A 23,308-nucleotide genomic window follows, 5' to 3' on the forward strand; every position below is an offset into this window, starting at 1 on the left:
ACATCTTACTTAAGCCTAATTAGGTCTGGATGGATTCATAATTATGTATTCACTTCAGCAACTTAAACATTGATTAGGTGCATATTAAGTTCAGGGCACTGTTCAAGGTAGTGGGCACACAAAGCTATGTACCACATGGCTCTTCTTAAGGAGCTTTGCCATATAATGGAGAAATAAACCATCCATGATGAGTAAAGAGGAGAGGTTCAGGAAATGTGTGATGAGAAGTTTTTGGATTCAGCCAGCACTTTACCTGTGGGAGTTGGTTTGGCTTCATGCAGGACATGTCAGCTGAACTAACCTTGGCAGAAAGGAGTTGCTTTAACTGAGATGGGAGAGTATGGAGAGAATGAACAAATTAACAAATGCATGGAGCAGAGAGACGGTAGAAAGAGTAAGGAGATGACTGAGTTTAGTCCATTTGGTTCCGAATGAATCGAGGAGTACTTGCAGGACAGTCATGAGAAAAGAATCTGAAGAGAGGTCAGAATCATGCTGGGGATGGCCCCAAATGTCCATGTTGGGCAGTTCTTTAAATTCAGCAGTTCTCAAACTTTGTGGGCTCAGGAGCCCTTTATATTCTTAAATATTATTGAGAACATATGGGTTGTACCTGTCAACATTCACCTTATTAGAAGTAAAAAATTTTAGAATTGCTATGCAAATAATTTTGACGTTTCACTTTGAGAACTGCTATTTTAATTGTTAGGCAATAGAAAAGTCACTGAGTTTTTGAGAAACCATTTGAGTGGGGGAAGGGCTAAAGATAACTTGGATTGTATTAGAGGGGGGCTAGGTTAGAGACAAAAACACTGTTAGCATTTACATAGCGCTTTAAGATCTTCAGTGTTCTATAGAGATTAGTTAATCCTCATAACACCTCTGTGACTGTAGGTAGTATTATATATTGTCTCCATTTTATAGAGGCTGAGAGAGGTTATATGACTTGTCTGTGGTGACACAGTTAAGTGTCTGAGGTCGGAATGGAAATGCAGGTCCTGCTGACTCCAAATCTGTTGACTTCAACCATCTTTTTGCCTTATTTGTATGTACCATGAGAATAGGAGAAACGAATGATTTTAAAAACATCCATTCAACCATTTAAAGACAGTTAAGCACTGTGCAAGCAGTGTTCTGAACAGAATTTTGAATAAAATTTTAAGAAATTTTGAGAATCGTAGATCAAGAAAACCGCAGTCCCAAAAGGTTATGTGATTTGCCTGGAGTTAATACAGCTAATAAGTGGAAGAGTTGTAACTGGAACCCAGATTCCCAACTTCCTGTCTAAATCCCTTTTCCATTATCCCATGCTGCTTCCTTTCAGATGGTCTCTAAATTTGTTGTATTTGAAGTACACTGTGGTTATGTTCTGTCCTCTCCATTAACACATTTGCCAAAATGCATTTCAGTAGCTTAGAGTGTGGAGAAAGGATAGGATTTTTGTTTTAAAGGGACATAGAGAAACCTCTCTCTCTTCCCCTCATCTTCCTCTGCCTCCCCGCCATGTCTCCTTTCCCCATCTCTCTTTTTCTTTCTCTTTTTCTGTCTCTCTTTCTGTCTTCCTTCCCCCCGTATCTTTTTTCTCTCTTTTCCCATCTCTCTCATTCTCTTTTTCTCTGTGTCTTCTTTCTTCTTCCCTTCTCTTTCCTCTTCCGCCTGCCTATTATCTCTTCTCTTTTATTAAATTGTCCAATAATGTTTTAAAATTCCCCTTCCAATCGTGCTATAATTGTTCTAATAAGCACTCTTCCTATCTTGCCCCCTGCCTTCAAATACTTACATTTGTGCTTCTGTAACACAGTTTGTTTTATCTCAGCATTCAGTGCTCATGTTCATCTCGTGAGGTACAGGGCTATCACTGCAACCTCAGCACAGGTTATCGCTTAAAAATTGTCTGAAATTCCCTTTTGCCACATCCACTTTGGTAGCTGAGTGCTCATAAGAATGTGGCAAAAACTGTTCCCTCCTGTTTCTTTGTACTTTATAAAAATGAGAAAACTCTGACATAGAAAGGCAGATGAACACAAAGCTTCCACTAAAACACATACCAGGTCAGCTTGCTGTATGTAGGGTTTTTCTTCTCTTTCATACTTGAGACGGCATCCTTGGCATGTGCTACTGGATCAAGTGAGTGGCAGGGACTTGCTTTTTCATAGTGTTCTGATATTTAAATAAAAGATTAAACAATCAAACAAAAAATCTACCCCTATTATTCTAATACATACAAAGGATTTTTGATTATTGAAATTAATTAGTAAATTGAAAATTTTCCATAATTTAATTTTCTTCTTTACATGGTAAAACAAAGAATTTAAGCAGTTAGTGAGTTTTTATAAAACAGAAAAATTTAAAAATCCCCAATTTTTATTTTATTTTATTTTGGAGAGATGTGTATTACTGAAGAAATATTACATCTCCCTTTGAGAGTTTGGTTTCTGGAATGGAAACACCTATGTACTAACATCCTAAAGCTTTTTTTATTTCAACTTGCTTTTTATTGGGAAGTATTACACAAATGTGACCTAGGTTATTCGTGCTGGATTACATTCCAAACCTTTGATTTTCCTGTACCTACAGTGATTTCTACAGAAGGAAAAGTCTTGTATAATTCATTCATGTGCATTTTTATACTTAGGGGTTTCTAATGTTAAAGTGTCTTATCTGTTTATTATGGGAAACACTTTGATTTGTTTTTAAATAAATGTTTTTATCTTTTTGGGTTTAAAGTTTCTACATTAAGTATATTCACCACCAATTTAACATCTTTTTAACCGTGAAGGAATTTCATCTATTTTTGTTGTGTAGATAAGAAATCAGAATTCACATGATTCCATCCTGAAACAGTTAACAGAAGATCTCTTATTTGATGGGAGTTGTGTTTTATTCACGAGTGGACTTTTTGAAATAAGAGTCCAGAAGCCATATCTAAATGTGTAGGAAATATATTTCCATTTTGGTTAAGATCTCTAAAACTAGTTTTATTATTAGTTTGGGTATTTTTTTCTTTCAAGCTGAATTCTTCCCTATTAAGCTTTGTCAAAAAAAGTGCATTGTGGACTTTATGGATTTGACATGCTGAACTGCCTTCAATGGATCCTTGGAAGAAAGTGTTTTAAAAGTATGTAATTAGGACATTTGAGCATAAAACTACAATTATTATACACTTGTGTGTTAATTTTGTGTACAGCAAGAATGGAGTTCAACACCAGTTGTAAATGAGAAGAAGCTTTTTACTACCACAGTAAGACTGTATTTTATGAACACTAAAACAAAAATTGGCTTTAATAGGCTGACCTCAAAAGAAAGGCCAAATGTTTGTAGGTAGTAGGTGGGTTGAGGACAGACGTATACATTCATCTACATGCACACACATACGTACATGACACACATATGCATGGGCACACATATTCTCTCTATACACATAAACACTCATACACATATACACACATACATAATATGCATATGTATAGGCTCAGCTTTGATTTGAGATATGATCAGAAAAAAATAACTTTTCTTCTATGCAAAACTGGGTAATATAGGTTTGTACCCAGAAAATATTATAGTTCTAGCTTTCACTTTTTAAGAAAAGATCTTAACAGATGCTAAAGAACCAAAATGAGGCAAAACAGAGGTGGATTTGTATATGGTTGAAAAAGTATGAAGATGTATTTAACTAGATTGTCAGAAGAGAGGGGAGTTTGTAGGGTGGGGTGAGGTGAAGTGAGAGGAAGATGGTAGAGATATGATCAGTCTCTAGTTACAAAGACTGTTGCAAGGCTGAAGATAAACTTGTTCGTCCAACCTGTGTACTACATTAAGCTTAATGGTTAAACTTGAAGATCATAGTTTTCTGATAAAGAGAGTCTTTTTTTAAAAATCACGATTGATAGTAAAAGAATATGAGAACTCTAAGATGGTAGGGTGGGCGGAAGATATAAAGGAACCCAAATAGGATTTAAATGATTTTGTGGTCCATAGATCTGTAATGGGTTACTGTGAGGAAATTAAGGATGTTTGCGATAATCTCCCCTTTCTTTTCTATCTTGCAGTCATAGAACGCAATGACCACTTCAACCCATAGTGAGAGAATATTTGTCTTTGTCCAAGGACTAAAATGTTTGAATCCATTGTGCCATTCCTGTTACTTTGATTACTGGGAAGAATGTACTATTATACAGCTGCAACTTAGTCAATAGGAAGTTGTTATATTCTGTATGAACTTGAAGTGCAAGCAGTAACATTTTGTAGACAGTTATACTTTGCAACGAAAAAGCAATAAAATACTTGGCAGTGTATAAATTTTGTTTGTATTTATCTCTCTAATGGCCATTGCATCTATTTGCTGAAGTTTTTATAAGGCAGATGGTGTGAATCAATCTATACCATGACCATTCATTGAAAACCCTTTGACCATTAAAGTAATCAAAATCTAATCACAAATAATTTTATTGAAGAGGGAGATGAGGAAGAAGAGGCATCCCAAAAGAGCGTGCTTAGTGTGGTAAGGTTTGATAATTTTGGACCTGGATATGTGGGAACATGGGCTCTATTGGCATAATATGTATGTGTTTTCCATGGAGTTCATTTTTGCATTTCATAGGTATTATCTAGATTTGTCTAAGAAATTCTTACCTTATCTCCTCTCTTTGTCCTGTCCCTGAAAAGAGGGGGAGAAGATGGATGATTTGTATTTATTTATTTTTGTGCTTGTCGTTTAGTAGATATCTAAAACTTTATTAAATGAATAAAGGAATAATTTTAAAACCTTATTTTCTCTTCTTTTCTGTAATTCTGAGGGTATTTAAAAAAAATAATTCAGATTCAGTGGAGAAATTGGTAGAGCATTGGACTTGGAGTAAGGAAGACCCGAGTTTGAATCCTGCTACAGTCACTAACTGTATGGCCCTGGGCAAATCACCTAAGATGTCAGTCAATACAAATTTATTAAGCGTCTACTGTGAAATCAGACACTGTGTCAAGTCTTGGGGATATAAAGAAAGGTAAAAAGTAGTCCCTGTTCTCACAGAGCTGAAATCTGATAGGAGAGATAACATCAAAGCATGATGTACAAACAAGTTATATATAAGATGAATTAGAGATAATCGATAGAGCAAAGGCATTAGAATTCAGGGGATTATGAAAAGCATCTTGTAGAAGTTCGGGTTTTAAGGAACTTGGAAGGAGAACAGAGATGAAGAGGGAAGAACATTCCAGGTAGGTGGAATAGGGATAGCCAGTGAAAATGTCAGCTCCAGTAGTTCTGCTATAAAATGGAATAATGAAGGATCATATAGGATTTTCATTCATATGTACATATATGTATATATATGTATGTATGTATAATGCTTTGTATGCCTTATATGGAGAAATGTACATTTGTGTATATATCTATATAGAAAGCTTTGTGTGTCTTAAAAGTAGAGCAACATGCTGGAATCTAAATGTTAGCTCTTCTACTTGGCAAGTAAGTCAAATGTTTGCTGACTAAGGTGGTTTTTGAGACTCTTTTGATGTCTTCCTTAAGGCAGTTGATTTATATTGGTCAGATTTCTGTATGAAATTGTTTTAATAAATATTGAAGTCCTTTTCTCCATCCATTTCCTAATTTTTGCCATTGATAACTCATTTAAATAGGTCAAGTTGGAGTTCTTAACTACATATTATATCCTTTTCTCATTCCTTTAGTTTTATTATTCTTTTTAGGAATCCTTAACCTCTTAGATGGTTTTTTGCTTGAGATACCCTAACATAGCTAACAGTAGGATCTTGACTTAATAAATTTCATTTATTATCTTCTAGTTCAATATGTTCCCTTGGATTATTGATGTAATCTGATTCTCTCATCCAGTTGGTTCAACCAAACATTAGCATCTGAATTTCTTGCCATGGGAAATCTTTAATCTCTTTTCTAATGCATGAAAAAATATATATTTGATCTGGCTGTGATTTCTAAAACCAAGATAGTTCAGTTGGGAAAAATCACATCTGTCTCAGAAATCACCCAAAATTGGATACAGTGGTTTAGGGAACTAATATATTCTCTTTAAGTACACTGACCTCCTGTTTTGTGACATTTAAATGGGGATCTAAGTCTCAAAGGAAAACAAAACAAACCAAAACTTACAGAGCTTTCTTACTGTAGTTGACTAGGGAACTGTCATCTATATTTGAAGTTGCTTTTTGAGAAGTAACAATGCAGAACCCAAAACAAACTGGAATGGCCTGGAGTGAGGCACATTGAATGAGTTGATTTAGGGGCAGGATGTAAGGATGGTAAAAAGTCTTGTAATATTTCTTTGTTTTGGATTGCATAAAGTATAATTAGAGGAATTCCATATTAAACCACAGAGAGCATTCAGAGTTTTTAACTTGTCAAGTGGGAAAGCTGTGCCTAGTCAGTAAAGCAGAGATGGTTTTGATGCAGATTTCTGGTACTTCTGTGTTACACAGTATAAGCTTATAATATTGAAAGAGTAATTCAGGTGATTAGGGCCAGAAGCCAGGACACATAGGGCATGGGCTGTAAGTACTCTTTTCATCTGGTTGCTGATAACTATTTTTTGGTATGTGTCTTCTTTCTCTATACTCACATAGTTGGCATGCACCTGGCATACACAATTGTCTTCTGGTTGATCCTCTGCCTCAAGTGTGTTCACTGAGCCATCTTCCAAACAGACCTTGTCACCCCCTGCCCCCACCCCTAAGTCTCTCCTACCTTGACTTTACTCAGACTCCAGGGACTCTCCATACCTTTAGAATTGATTATTAATGACTCTTGGCATTTACAGTCCACCACAACCTGGCCCCTTTTTACCTTTCCATTCTTCTTATACTTTAGCCCTCTCGGGGTACTCTGCAATCTAGTAACTCTGGCTTGCTTACTCTTACTCCAACATAACGGACCATCTTTCACACTTGTGCCTTTTTATTGGCTTTCTCCATGCCTGCAATGTCTCCCTCTACCCTACCCTGTAATATCTCTGACTCAGTTCCCCCCCAACTAACTGCTAGTGCCTTCCCAATGAGACTGCCTTTCTTTTACTCTTTATTACCTACATGTACAGTTATTTCTGTCTTTTCTTGCCCATTAGAATGAATTCCTTGAGAGCAGAGACCATGTCATTGCCTATCTTTGTATCCTCCATATGTAACACAGTGCCTGGCACGTAGTAAGTATTTAATAAATGCTTACTTCTTAATTAACAGACTTAATCCTAGAGCTAATTGGGAGCCATTAGGGTGTATCTAGGAAGGGAGATGATGTGTTCAGACCTATGCTTTAAGAAAAATCACTTTAGCAACTCAGTAGAAGAAAAATTGGAGTGAGGAGAGACTGGCAGAGAGACTGATTAGAAATGGTGAGGGCCTGAAATAGTGGGGTGGCTGTGTGATTGGAGAGAAGGAGCCATGTTTAATTACTTTCTCTTTTTGTCAGTCATCATCCTGTCAGCCCAGAGCAATTGTCTTATACCTTCCTTTTCACCTCTAATATGGGTAAAAATAAGAAGGAAAAACCCCCAAAGCCTTCATGTCATTCATAGCTTTTTTTCCTTTTTTTACCTTTTGTGTTCCTGACATACTTCTTGCAAGAACATGCCACACTTTTGCATTCATCTTCTTTTCCTTGTCTTGGCTTCTATCTTCTGTATGTGCCCCTTTACAATCTAAGCCGGTTAATGATTTGTCTGTGTACCCATATTAGTTTTTTAAGACAAATCACCCTTTCATCCTTATTGGAATTATTTGTCTTTTGGTTCTTTAGAATTTGATCCATAAGAATTTTAACACTTCCCCCCCCCCCCCCACCATTTGGAATTTTAGTCCCTGGATCTTACTTACACTTTCTCAGACTTCTTTGAGATTTGTTTTCCCAAAATCCAGGATACATTCCTTCTCCTTTTCAATCACAAAATCCAAGTTGGGGTGGTCATTTTTACCCTAGGAACCAAGTTCTTCTACTTGCTGAGAATCAGATCCAGAGTAGAATTTATATTTGTTATTCTGACAAGTCAAGATATTATTGACTTACCTGATTTTAGTTGAGAAAATGTACCAGTAGATAGTTGGGTAACTGAGTTTCCCTGGTACTATTCTGTCATGTTTCTTCTTCCTCAGATTTCTTTATAATCTTTTGCTTTTACCTTTGGGATCATTACATTTTATGTGGTGTTAAGTGTTTATACGTACATTTTTTTCTTCCTCTATTTGTTCATAAGCTTCAGCTGGGTGCTCCTTGGTTCCTCCCCCCCCCCCCCCCCCCCCAACCTTTAACCAAAAGTAACCTAAAAAAACCCCTCCAAATTGAGAAAGGAAGCAACGGATCGTGGGTAGTCTTTGGAACTCTGCTCAGCTATAGAGGAGACCTTAGATAGCAAACATTAATATAGTGTTTATGGTGTGCCAGGCACTCTGCTCAGAGCTTTAAAATTACTGTTTGTTTATCCTCACGATTACCCTGAGAGGTGGATGCTATTATTCTTATTTTACAGATGAGCAAAGTGAGGCAAACAGATCAAGTAGCTTGCTCCGAGTCACACAGGAAGTGTCTGAAACTGGATTTGAATTCAGATCTTCCTGACTCTAGGCTCAGCAGTGTATATCTACTGTGCCTCCTAGCTACCTATCAGTTATGATTAAAAGTTTTGAATATGACACTTGCTTTCAGACAAACAAACTCCAATTCTGAATCTTGTCTGGAGATTTCTATTTATAAATTCAAGATTGTATTTCTTATTATGTACCACAGAACATAATAATTTCTCATTATATACTATAATACTAAAGCCGCAGGTTATTTTTAGAAGATTAATGAGTGACTGGGATTAATAGCCAAAGGCACAGTCCTACTCTGGAGCAGTTTAATTATTGGATTAAGTTGGGTTGGGAGTGTTCACTGCCCCACACATGGGTACACACTGTAGCTACTTTGGAATTGCTATTGATACTATGTACATAGATGGCAGTAGAACAGTTTTTAAGTAATGAATAAGATAATTGAAATAGTAAATAAAATTGGTAAGAAAATATCTGACTTTTGTCCATATACTTGCTTGGCACTCTGGCCCTCTCTCCCTTAAATGATTTTACTATTCATTTCTTGTGAGAAGACTTCTCTCCAAATGCAAATTGCTTCCCTATCCTTAGTTTATATTTTTAAAGATAGTGGACTGGAACAACGAGAAGTTAAATGACTTGCCCAGACTAACAGCTGTGTGGCAGAGGTTAGATTCTTAAATTCAGGCCTTCTGATTCCAAACCGAGCTTTAGCAATAGTGGCGTCTCTGTCCATTGTACTGTGTGTGTGTGTGTGTGTGTGTGTGTGTGTGTGTGTGTGTGTGTGTGTGGTGTGAATAGGGATAAGTCATAAGAAAACACCTAAGTGACTTGACTACGGTCATATAGATCGTATTTGTCACACCCCAGGGCTTCTCTACTCAAAGGATACCTCTGTATCTACTAGGCTGCACTGGCTCTGTAATTTGTCTGTATATCCACACCTACACATAACTACAAACCAATATAAATACATTTATGTTGCATGTTGACTGTCATACATTATTCTGTCACGAGCTAAATCCATTCTTAATATAATATTGTAACATGTTTATTATAGTAATACCTCATATACCCAGAAATTAGTTTTCTTATTCTCTCTTATAAGGACTGTCATCTTTTGCATAGACTGTATGATGAAATCAGATCTCTGTTTTTACATGATATCTCTAGGCAACTCTCTTATAGGAAAGAAAAGACTGGTGTACACCTCATATCTACTGATCAAAGTGTAGCCCCTGTGACTCAATTGTACCACCATCCTTGCTTTATTGGCTTTATCTGGTGTATAGTTAAGCTGCCAAAACTTTTCTGAAGCAGAGGCCTATCCATGTCATACTTTCCTGCTCAGAACTCATCAATAAGTGTCATATCTTCTTAATATGAAACATAAATGCCTCACCCTGGCATTTAAAGTCTTCTATGTTCTGACTCCAAGTTACCTTTATAGACTTAATTTCATATTCCTGCCTTTCATGCAAACTACATTTGAGGCACTTGTCTTACTAGTTGTTTCCTTTGAATCATACTATCCCATCTCCAGCCTCCATGACTTACACAAATTGCCCTTCCAGGCCTGGAATGTGTTCCCACCTCACCTCTGTCTTTTAGAATCCTTAGCTTCCGCCAAGGAGTCACCTTTGTCTGATCTTCCAAATTTATGCATGTGTGGGCACTTTGAGTTCTCCAGTGGAAATGTAACCTCTTTGATGACAGATACACTCTTTGTACCCCTAATTTCCAGTAGAGTGTGTTGCACACAGGAGGCATTTAACAAAAGTTGAATTGAACATTATTGGATTACTTGGTTGTCACAGTGCTCATGGGTTATTCTGTAATTTGCTATGTTTGTATATAAAACAGAAGGCTTTTTGCCCAAGATGATCCTTCCATATTGTTTGTGTGTATTCATACAAACTGAAAAGTCAACATGTTAAAGCATAATTCATAGGGGATTTGCTGGCTGTGTTCACTGAGCTTTACAGTCTTTTTAACACTGGTAAAAGTGTTATCCTAACTGCTTCAAATGAAACTGCAAAGATGCGTGTGAAATATAGTATTAGATATCAAATCAAAACATATGGGTGTTGAACAGGAAGGATATGTGTTGTGGCGGTATTCAGAACTCTAGCTAGCATGTGGAGTTGTGTTTTATGGAAATTCTTTGGCTAGGCTCTTGGTAGGGACATACATTCATTATGAGATATCAAGCTGTAAAATAAATAAAAGCAGAGAATTCAGCAGCGCCGTTAAGTGGTTTTTCAGTATGAACTTGTCTGCTCAACTAATGTTGGCTTTGTGCAGCAAAAGGCTTTGGTGAGTCATTTTTTACTGATTGCAATTGAATTATTTGTAATTGTTGTTGGCAGTTTTGTGAATGCTTTACTCTAAATCCAGTCTTGAGGGATATAAATGCACTTCCCATTCCCACATTTCCCCTTTTACCCTTTTTCTTTTTGTTCCAAATTATTATGTTAGTGATTCATACTAGAAAGGTGTTTTTTTTTTGATTGTTTCACTCTTGTACGTTGTTTTTTCCTTATCCATTTTGCACCAAAATTCATTTTAAGTTCCTATCTGGTAATCTTTTCTTTCTTCAGTGTATAGGTTAAGAGAACGCATCTTCTTAGAATTCTTGATGTGGACCATGTTGTAATTAACAAAATGACTTCACCATTCTTTTTTCTGAATAACTTCTGTGTTTATATTTTTCTTTTTCTCCCACTTTATTTAAAGCACATACATGTTGATCATCACAAAATGCACGTGAATTTCTTTCAGTTAAAAATAAATAGTTGCAGGTATTATATTTTAGTGCTTAACAGCTAATTTTCATACTTCTTTCACCAGTAAATTCAAGTATTTTTTTTTTCACACAAATTAGCCATGGGGAAGATTTATTTTGGTTATCTGGTCCCTTTTAGTTTTGAAATGAAGGACCATGCATTTTTCTAGACATGATTGACTCTCATTGAAGAAATACTGTTCTAGTATTAAGTTGTATTTTCTTTCTTTTTCCTTTAACATTTCCTATAAATGAGGTAGACAGAAATAATTTTTGTTCTCTTTTCTAGCAGTTTGCTTTCTCAATATTTTTTCTTCCCTATCTCGCTTCTTCCCTCCTTTTTAATCTCTCTTATCTTTCCCAATCTAGTGGTTCCCAGCTTGCTATTACAATCATGCCCAAGTCTATGACATCTTTAACTGCCCCCTCCCCTCAGAATATACTGTTCCTTCAAGCTATTTTCTTTCTTGTATCAGTCAGAAGATTCTAGTTGCCTTTCCCCCCTCACATTTCAACCGTTTCCAGTTTAGTTTCTGACCTTACCATTCAGCTGAAACTGTCCTCTCTAAAATAACCAACAACCTCTTAATTGTCCAGTCTGGTGCTCTTTTCTCTGTCCTTCTACATTGATCTTTCTGCTGCATTTGATATTTTTGACTCTGCCCCATATTGGCTCCTTTCTCAATACTTTTCTGTCCTGGTTCTCTTCACTTAGTCTTTACTCTTTATACTCTCACTTCATCTCACCCAGTCCCATGAGGTTAATGTTTATTTCTCCATAGATGAGTCTTAAATCTAGGTATCTAGTCCCAGTTTCTCTCTTTAGTGATTTAGCTCAGAATCATCAACTCCTTCTGGATATTTCAGACATGTCAGAAACAGAACTTGTTATCTGACACCTTTTCCCCAATCCACTTCCCTTCCAAAAGTTTGCTATTTCTGTTGAGAACACCACCAGATTTGCCACCTCTGTGTTATTCATGGTTCCTAATTCTTATCCCACCCCTTCACCCCCACTTGCCAAATTCTGCTGTTTCATATCAACTCTTGCCTTCTTCTCATTGCTCACATGACCACTGTCTTAATTCTGATGCTCATTACCTTTTGCCTGGACTACTGCAGTCATTTGGTACCTCAGAGTTTTTCCTTTCCTTCTATCCAGCAAAAAGTTGCCAAAATGTTTTCCCTCATCATGTCCTTCTACTAAGTAAACTCCAGCAGCTTCTCATTTTCTCTAGGAGAAAATAGCAACTAGCATCCCTTCATAGGGCAATCCCAGTGTTCAGAGTCTGTGAAACTTTGGTATGAATTTGTTGTTCTCTTCTTATGTCCTAGTTAAACCAGCCTTCTTTCACGTAGCATTCTTTTTCTCCTTGTTCTGTCCTTGTCCTGGTCCACCGTTCTCCCTCTGTTGCAGAGAATCGCTTATTGTCTACAAGGCCTTGCTCAGGTGCTATTAGCTTGTAGGGATCCTTCAGTCACTTACTAGAGGTCACACCCTCCTTCCCCCCAACCTTCCAAAACTACGTTGTGTTTGTTTTATGTTTACATTCACATGCACATTCATAATATGTTGTATCTCCCCTGATGGAAATACAGTAACGTTTCATTTTTTGTTATTATGTTCCTGAACACTAACCATAGTGCCTGACACATAGTAGGCATGTCATAGATCCTTAATTGATTGGTTGACACTTTCATGATTTTACTTTGCATGTCTTGCTTGTATGCATATGCAGTAGTACAGTTTGATGAAAGTGTTCTGTTTGGGAGGAAATCCATTCATTGTTATGGAGAAAATAATTAGTGAAAGGAATTTTAGTGCAATGTTTTTATTTTAAGAAACACTTTAGGAAATACTATTTTAAGAAATATTTTAAGAACTATTGAGGAAGTATTTTAAAAAATTGTGAGTATAATTCTGAATATACTATATCCACCTTAAAGTTGAAGCACCTGCACATGACAGATATATGTATGCTATACCATATACCCTGCTATTCTTGCATTATATAAAGTATAGGTAGAAGTGAATTATTTAGCGTTGGCTTGGTAGGATTCACTTTTATTTGAAATCTTGCATTAAAATGGTTTTATCATAATGCTTCTACTTTGTTCCCCTTCTGCTGAAATTTCTGTGTAGGTTAATTTTATGCTTAAAAGATAGTAGCTGAGCCTTTTAAATTATTTTTCAAGTCAGTATTATGGACTTTTGTACTTTGTTGGACTAGATTTTTTTATTAAATTTTTAGTGCTTGATTTCTGCTAGACATAACTGTTCATCAATGTGGAGTCAGGCTGTATTAGGACTATTATTGATACTTGGCACATTCATGTCAGTATATCAATTCTTAACTAATGAATAAGAGGATTAAAAATACAGGATAAAGGATGGAACCTGCTCTTGTTTAACTTTGATTTCTTAACGGAGACTTATGTTTGGTTTCATTTAATAATACTACTTGATTCACGTGCTTGCTTTTTCCAATTCTTCCAACAGATGCCGCCTCAGTATGGTCAGCAAGGTGTAAGTGGTTACTGCCAACAGGGCCAACAACCATATTACAACCAGCAACCACAGCCTCAGCACCTACCACCCCAGGCACAGTATCTGTCAACACAGCCCCAGCAGAGGTACCAAACACAGCAGGTAAGCTTGAGGCGATAATCAACTTGGTTTTTACATATATAGGCACACACATACACACATGTATATATGTATATGTATGCAGATGTATATGTGTATATGCATGTATGTAATAATGACTTATTTTGTGAAGTCTTTCCCTGATTGCTTTTTTTTATAAATTTGAACATTTTCAAATTATGTGAAATGTAAATAAATGCAAATAACATGATCACGACAGTACAGAGAAGATGATTGTTCCTATATCGGAGTACTGTTTCCCTTCCCTAGGACACCAGGTTCTTATTTATGTTGATGTCATTGTACTATAGATCACAGTGAGACAGAGAAACTGAGGCTCTAGAGGTTTGTCTTACCTAGACCTCATCATATTTCTGGGGCAGAGCTAGAAAAGCACTCTCCTCACTCAGTCTGACAAATGAATGAGCAATTTAATGAGTCCTGCAAAATAAAGTTGAAGTCATTTAAAGGGAGGGTCATGTGTAAATTTACCATGAAAAAGAAGCCTAGTAGCCTGGATTTAGAAGGCTTCTGAGGATCCTTTCCAAGTTACAACGAGCTAGTAGAAGGAAGAAGTAACTATTGGATAATTAGAGCTGTCTGAAAATGGAATGAACTCACTGTCGCTGTAGTGAATCTGATGATCCTGGTCAAGAAAGCTATTCATTAAGAACTGGATATTGTCAAAAGGCTTTATCAGTAAATGGTGGAAGGGAAGGCCATGTGAACTAACTGCAGTTGGGTTTGGATCCTGCTTTGGTGAACTCTTGGGCAACTCACTAAGAAAGCCAAAGAGATCTGTAAGATCTTGGACTAGATTTGGGCTTCTTGAGCTTTGATCTGTGATTTTTTTTTTTTTTTTTGGATAACTGAATTTCAGTATGATTGATTTGCTTTGCAATCCAGTGTATTTTATTTGTTTTAAATCATTATTCTGACAAGGGCTCTACAAGTTTTACCAAGTGGCCAAAATGGTCCATAATATAAAAAAAATTAGTACACCCTTGGACTAGGTTGCTTCTTAGGTTCTTTCATGGTCTAAATCTCTTTTCCTGAATTTTCAAATCCTTGAAACTCCAGGATTCCATGGAACTCGATTCCAAGATCCTCTGTGTCTCCATTTACTTTTAACAATGACATATCCAGAAGTAGAATGTTGTCTCTTGAGGTGATAAATTCCCTGTTTCTGGTGCAGTGTTTGGATGACTGCCTTTCTGAGTTGTTTAGAGCAGATTCATATTTTGGTTAGGGGTTAACCTGGAGAATCTATAGGGAATTTTTTAACTCTGACATTCTGTAGTTTTTTGATAAGCCAAAACTGTTGGCTTTATGTCTTTATGCCTGTAAACCAGGGTCAGTATGCTATTGCAGTTACTTAATTTTTATTTGGTAAAATAGATCTTTACTTTGCAATTCCCAGACTCCTCAGTTAATATATGCACACTGATCCAGACAGTTTAAAACTGTGCTGCTTAATTCAACTTGGCACCTTAGAATACCAATGATGACTGGTGGAATAAATTAAAAGAATGGAAGGGATTTTACACTACTGACAGGGGCATCATCTCTCTGCATGCATAGCTGGTCCTGACATGGATTGAGATCATCATGAGAGTGGAAGCAGAGAGCAGGGCTTTATGGGGCATAGAGATTTGATGGGACATTTTAAGTTACAAACTTAATTCTTTTCTTGTGTCTACCATAACACCTATCTTAGTGCTCTACTCCATAGTAGTCACTAAATAAAAATTTGTTGGATGAACTAATTAATCCTTTAAGAAGGAAAGATAGGAACTTCTGTCTCCTTTTGCTAAGGAATGGCTGTAGTTAGGTGTATGCTACTGCCCCTCGAAATGCCAAATACAGAAGACGTTTTCTTTATTGATTCTCATACTGAAAATTCTGTGTAGCTCAGAGAAAATAAAATTCCAATAGAGGTCACATCTAAATTATTTCTGTTCTTTTTTCTCCCCTTATGGCCATGTGTGAAGTTTCAGAAGAGCAGATTGGAAAGAGATGCTTGAATTACTAGATAGATAGGAGTGATGTCAGTCATTTCATGTCCTTTGGCATTTGAATTGTGTGCCACAAAAACCATTAAAGAAAATGCTTTTTCTCAGGCCTACATTGACGCACAGTTTTACTGATCATGAGATATTGCCAGTTGCCACATGTAGTGTCTGTTTTTAACCTAAGTTTCTTCTTTTTTTTAAATGGTAAACACTTCCACGTCAACACATTGTTGGTGGATTGTAAATGAACAACTGTTTCATTTGTTTTTAAAGTATTAATGTTCTCTGAGTAATCTTATGTTTTTAATTTGCTAAGTAATCACTCCTTTTGATTTTCTCCATTAAATAGTTATGGTTTGGTGTTAATTCTTAGACATATAGGAGAAAAACTGAGAGAACAGAGTTACAAAAACTCACTTAGGAGATTGGGGTTCATAATTTTGTGATGCAGAGAAGTCAAGAAGGATGAGCATTAAGAAAAGGCCCCAACATTTGCCATTTAAGAGATTACTGGTAACTTTGGAGGGAGTGTTTTTAACTGGGTGATAAGATGAAAAGCCAGATTGCAGCAGGTTTAGAGGTGATTTAGAGGAGAAGTGGAGACCCAGAGGTTTGCCTGAGAAAGTCAGGAGAAATACAGTGTGGTAACTTGTAGATGTGGAAGTGTATAATGAGAGTCATTGGTGTTTAAGGACAAGGTAGTCTTAGATGTGCTTATAGACGCCAGGGAATGAACCATGACACAAAGAGATTGAAGATTAGAGAGAGAGGGAGGTAGCAGGGGATGGCAGTTGGGGCAATCTACTAGAGATGACAGTGTGATTGGAACCAGGGTTGATTGTTGTCATTCATTCTCAAAGAGGACTAAAGTGATATCACTATGTCAAGGTACAGTGTGTCTGACCGTGACTGATCAGATCAATACAAGCTTGGAATGCTCTAATACTGGTTGGGCACAAATAGTCCATATGAACATTTGAAGCTAATAGGATAATAAACTCTATGGGATAAAGAAAGTGATAACACTGGAACCAGGTGACCTTGTTGTGTAGTCGCATCTGATTCTTCATGACTTCATTTGGAGTTTTCTTGGCAGAGATACTGGAGTGGCTTGCTGTTTCCTTCTCTACTTCCTTTTAGAGATGAGGATACTGAGGCAAACAGGGTTAAATGACTTGCCCAAGGTCACACAGCTAGTAATTGCCTCTGACCAGATTTGAACTCCCATCTTCCTGACTCCAGGCTCTGATTTCCATTCACTGTGTCACCCAGCAACCCAAGCAGTTAACAGAAGGCAAACTAATTGGATGATGATGATGATGATGATGATGATGATGACGACAGTGAATAGCTCACATTTATATATCCATTTATTATTAAAAAACCCTTTTTCCACAACACTTTGACATATAGGTACTTTACATAGTAGTATCACTCCTCTACAGATGTAGAACCTGAGGGTCCAGGAGATTATGTGCTTCACTTAGAGCCAGAGCTTTTGAATGATAGGATTACAAGGGTTTTGCTCTTTGCTCCAGTGACTCTAAATTCATTGCTATTTTCACCAACCTGTCCTATTTTTTTGGGGGGGGGGGGGGTAAGAACACAGGTAATGCACTTAAACCAGTAATGTTTGAATCAAGTGTGAACTAAAGGTGTAAAGAAAGAGGAGGAACTACTTGTTTCCACTGAAATGACCTGCGCAAGCAATCCTTAGACATAATTAATAAATAGATGAATGAGGACCTAAAACCAAGCTTCGGAACTTCAAACTTCAATTCATTACACTACGAATTACACTCTTAAAATTAAGCTACAAATGATTCAGTCTTTGATAATTTAGAAGGTAGTTCAGGATCTCACAGTGCCTTTAGGTCATCATTGCAAACATCCCTTTATTGTAGGAGACTTGGAGAACGATTATGTCTGGCCCTGAGTATTTGTATTATAATGTGAAGGGTCTGTGATTAGTTTTCTATTCCTAAAAGTCAGTGGAAAGCCTGCTTATAATATAATATCCCTGTTACATAGGGTCTCAAAACAGTCCAGCAATATGTAAGGCTTATCTGAGTTACAGACCATATAGAATACTGTTTTCTGTATGTCTGTTATGTGGAATTGTCTCTGGGCTGTCTTCTTGGTTTGGCAATTTGTCACCTTATTTCTAGGAGATACTCAAAACTTATTAAGCAGTTATACAAGATTAGTTTTGGGGTATTTTTGTAGTGACTGTTGAAGTTACTTGCTCCTCTGATGGCTTAATTCTACTGAGGACATCCTTACTGCTGTATCATGCTGTAATATGCAAATGATAGATTTTTACTTTGAATGGGTATTGAGTATATTTTACCCATCAGGCTCAGTAATTAGCTGTCAATTTAAGTATAGTTTTCTTTAACACAAAATGAGTAATGGATGCTGCATTTTTATTCTGACAGAATATCTTTATTGCTGTATTTTAAAAACTATATGTGTTTCTTTTAATATCTTAAACCAAATGTGTAACTTTAGATAATTTTCTCCCTATATTTAGAAATGACATAAATTTAGAAACTAATGTATTGGATAGATGATTTAAAGCATGTTATGTAATTATTTGGTTGCTCAATAATATTAAAATATAGAGTTTCATCTTTCAAGTTCTACCTTTAATGACAGTAATGATTATAACAAAATACCTCGAGTGTGTGTTTCTTTAATGTACTATTTAGCATTTAGCTCAAAGTGGAATGTGTAGAAATAAATCCTTGAATAAATACTTATTGTTTGTACACTTCAGGAAAAAACTATTTCATCTAGCAATGTTTTTGCAGTTTGATTTCACTGTTTTATGATGCTTTGGATCTTCATGGATTGAATTTTTTTTTTCTAAATCTGTAATATTACTGTAAAGTGCCATAGAAATCAAATTTTATTATTTTTATTGTGATTATTATTGTAAACAAGAAATTTCTCATCTTTTCAATGGAATTGTAATAAAATGATTTTTGGATAAGTCACTATTGTTGAATTATTCTTTCATTTTTAATTTTCTATGGATTGTTACACAGGCAAATAAAATCGCTGCCTGTTGGAGTTGAACATAAGAATTCGGGTGTAAAGTCATCTTCTGTAGTACTATTGAAAGGATTACCATGAGTTTACATCCTTGGTAAAATTCTACAAGCAGATGGCCATCAAGAATGATATACTTCCGTATGGTTTTGATATTCTCTTCTAGGTTTCTCTATTTTGAAAGCTTTTCCTTCCATATACTTTGGAGGCTAGGAATATTTGTTATGGAGGTATATTGAAAAAAGATTGTTCTTATGCTTTATGGATAAATGTTAAATCCAGATAATTGTTGATATAACTTAGTCTTGAACTCTTCTTCCTGTGAAATTTATTGAGTTTTTAAGAATATTTTGAGGTTTATATTTGTGGTATTGGGATTTGTCTGTCTGTGAAACATAGCAAGCTTCTGATGCAATTCCAACTGCTACCTTGATAAGAATTCCATAAGTGCTAAATTTGTGTATCCAGTGTCCGTAAATTTTTTACCATTGCCTTGAATAATTGACATTGATCATGAATTTTGGTTTCCTTAAGAACATATCTCTTCCATAATTCTTGCAGTGATGAACTATCCCCAGTTGCCATCATATATCTGTTTCCCCTAAGAAGTATATGCAACTCAACCATTTGTTTAGTCTTTCTTTACTTGTAAGTTGCTGAGTTTCAAAGGCTGTTGCCTTTTGATTCTCATGTTTCATTCTAGCCATTCCACGTGCACCTTCTGGAGGCAAGTCACTGAGGTATATTTGACAAATCCAGTGTCAGTTGCTGTCAGTCTTTATTCTTGCCTGGTGAAGTGAAATCTTCTTGTTACAAAAGTATTTTAGTGGATTTTTGAATTTCTTAGTGTGTTCTCTGAGAATTTTTTTTTTTTGTCTGTCAGTCTATTTCCTCTTTTTGGGATGGGGGGCATGAGGAAGTGTTCAATTTTCTTTAAGTGCCTTTGGGTGATGAACCCTGTAGCATGTTAATATTTTATCTTGGTTTTTTTGGGATACTTTCCAACCAACAAGTATTTATTGAATGAAACAAATAAAGACTTGTATTGTGTAGGAGTTAATTGCTTTTCACATGTTCTTCTCCTTAAACTTTGATTTTAGGACACCAATAAGTCTTCTTTTAACATATTCAACCATGGCTCACTCCTTGATAACTTTATGATCAGTTTATCCTGCCTGAAGGAGTCCCATTGTATTTGTAAGCTACTCATTTGTCCATGGATTCTACTTGATTCTGCATTCAGGTTTGAAATGTTTAAGTCTTAAGCTTTCCTTGGCCTATGTTAAGAAATTTATACTTAACAGATCCAAATTACATTTATGTTATTTGGAGAAAGATTGCAAGAGATGAAAAAACTGTTTTTATGGATAGCTATCTAGCTTGATAGCATCTTATTACATATCACCTGCTCAGTGCTTAATAAGATATTTCATTTTGAGTTCCTGTTTAGCACTGGAAGCTATGTTTGGTTCTGTTTTTGAATTTATTTAAGGCTAAGCATACCCATAATGGGTGTATACTACCTCAGTGAAAAATCTCATGTTGTACCTTAGTTGTTTGTGACATGTTTTAAATACAGAACGGTTTTCTGTGTGTACTTCATTATACTGGGGTGGTCTGTGTTGTGTATTTGTAGTACATGAAAAAGCTATGAATACTGAACTGAGTCCAAGTCTTTGTGAGAGTCAGTAGAACATTAATATATATTATTAATTAAAAATCAATGTATTAATATATTAATGTTTCAGTGTTTTGTTTAGGTGGTTTGTTTAATCATTACTAATCAATAAGTTCTCTATACCTGTGGTATGTTTTGACATACCCTTTTTCGTTCTTCATCTACTGTATTGTTTTGGCGTTTTTTGTCAGTATATCTTTTTTGGAAGGGAGCATACAAATTGTGAGTGCTTCACATAAAGTAAACAATGACATAATTAGCCTATTGGAGGATTCACTGGTGTTTTTGTCTTTTGGTCGCTTGAATGATCTCTCAGAAAAATACCATATTTTACATCAGTTGTTCTTAGCATTAGTGTGTGTTGGTATATTTTAAAGGAGAACATTTTCCCATGTTGATACCCAGTACTGTAATCTTTTCATTATACTTGGGTCTATATTGTATATTTTCAATATTATAAACCAAGTGTATGGTAGTGGTGCTTATTGCTATTATTATTGATTGTAGTAATTGCTAATGTTATTTTAAAGTTAAATGTCTGGGCAGCTGAATATCGGCATGATAGTTATAGAAGATGATCTCAACAGCAATTTCTGTTTTGAAAGTTTTCTCACGAGAAACTTTTAAGGACTATTTGTTCCTTCCCTTCTCCTTACAAGATATAGTTCAAAACTTGTTTCTGCTAGGAAGCCCTTTCAGATAAATTTACTAGCATACCTATTACTTCTTTAGAATCCTTCATGCTTTAACTCAGTAATGTGTGGTAGGTTGTGCAGTCATTTCAGTGGTATCTGACCCTTTGTGACCCTATTTGGGGTCTTCTTGGCCAAGATACTGGAGTAGTTTGCCATCTCCTTCTCCAGCTCATTTTACAGATGAAGAAACTGAGGCAAAGAGTTGACTTGCCAAGGGTCACACAACTAGTAAGGGACTGAAGCCAGCTTTGAACTCGGGGAGAGGACTCTTTGTCCTGACTATAGGCTCAGCACTTCATCCACTGCGCCACCTAGCTACCTGTATGATGTAAGTAGAATTGTGTTTTAATGACCATCACTTTAATAGTTACTTGGACATGACTGATTCCCTTATGAATCTAGTGAATTCGGTTATTTGAGAAATCCTGTTTTAAGTTACTTCCATTCACTTAATGAAGATACTGTGATTTTGTTGTGGTTCTTAAGTATAATAACTCAGTTTGAATATTTGTATGATGTTGAATATTCTTAATAAAACTAGACATTTTCTGGAATGTATTGGTAATTTTAAAAGGGTATTTTTTTTTAAAAAGAAAAGAGTGCTTCCTGGATTATAGAATTATTAAGAACTTGTAAAGTATGATGAAGTAGTTCATAGGAAAAGGGTGAGGTAGGATGGAGATTACAATATTAGTGGAATTTGAAAACATGGCCAGATGTCCTGCTTTTCAAAATAAGACAGACCTGGTTTGGGTGAGTAGAATTACTGGACAATTTTCCATTTTTACATATAAAATTCTAGTAATATTGAACTTTCATTCTTTCCATGATAAACTCAGAGCCACTCATGTGGAGTGTGCATTTCAATTGCTTGTTCTTTTTTCAGGAAAGTAGTCTTATGCCCCAATCAATAGGAAAACATCTGTAGAAAATTATCACCATAATAATTGTAAGAAATTAACTTGCAAAAATCTGTTTTTATTGACGTCTTTTTTTATATCACCAAACCTCCCCTCCCCCCCATATCCTATAACCCTCCCCTTTCAAGAGAGCTATCCCATATAAGAAATAGTAATTTTATTAAGGAACAAAGAAAGAGGAAAAAGCACCCCTGATCAGTGCAATTATCCCTTCCCCATTGCAGGGGTTAGAGGTATGGCACCCCATTGAGCGAGCTGAAAAATCTGTATAAAGTATTTTTGCTCTCTATTCATACCAGAGAAGAAATCTGAATTTTTTCATTTTCTTTTATGGAGTAAAACAGTACCTTGTAAAATTTGTGTTAAGTATTTGTTCATAGTCTCTGTGTCATCTGTTGGCTTTTGTGTGTTGTCTGTGGCTCTGCAAAACTCCCCCAAATTCCCACTGAATTTTTTATGCTGATATTTTGCAGGTGCATTGGGGAAAGTCACGTTTTGGAAGGGATCTCCAAACCTGGAAAATACAGTTAATGTACACTTGTGACCCCCACTTCTCTAAAGAGGTGAAGAGGAGTGTCTTGTCATATCTCTTCTGTTCTTTATAATTTTGCAATATTTCTTTCTTTTTTTTTTTTTTTAGTGTTTTTCTGTTTACATTATTGTACATATTCCTTTGTTGGCTCTGTTTACTCTGCATCAGTTCATGTAGGTTTTTTGTGCTTCTCTGTATTCATCATGCCCATCATTTCTTAACATAACAGTAATATTTCATTACCTTCATGTACCACAATTTGTTTAACCATTTCTCTCTCCTGTTGTATCTACTTTGTTTCCAATTCTTTTCTGTCACAAAAAAGTACTACTATAAATATTTTGATGAATATGAAAAGTTTCTTCTCGTTAACTACTGTATCTTTGTTTTCAGATATATTTATAGTGGAAGAGAGAAATCTAGGCTTAATAA

The 23,308-nt window shown here is 35.9% G+C and overlaps 1 protein-coding gene across 9 annotated transcripts in view; it reads left to right on the forward strand.

Annotated features, from left to right (window-relative positions):
• The window catches only part of ARID1B (AT-rich interaction domain 1B), a 551,978-nt gene that overhangs the window by 156,915 nt on the left and 371,755 nt on the right, over positions 1-23,308 (forward strand). For all 9 annotated transcript variants that reach the window (XM_072643769.1, XM_072643770.1, XM_072643767.1 and 6 more), the window contains exon 4: positions 13,839-13,988. In XM_072643769.1, the coding sequence (XP_072499870.1) occupies positions 13,839-13,988 (150 nt within the window). The remainder of the gene's footprint in view (positions 1-13,838; positions 13,989-23,308) is intronic.

This window comes from Notamacropus eugenii, chromosome 2 (genome assembly GCF_028372415.1).
Source record: "Notamacropus eugenii isolate mMacEug1 chromosome 2, mMacEug1.pri_v2, whole genome shotgun sequence".
In the NCBI taxonomy this organism is placed as follows: Eukaryota; Metazoa; Chordata; class Mammalia; order Diprotodontia; family Macropodidae; genus Notamacropus; species Notamacropus eugenii.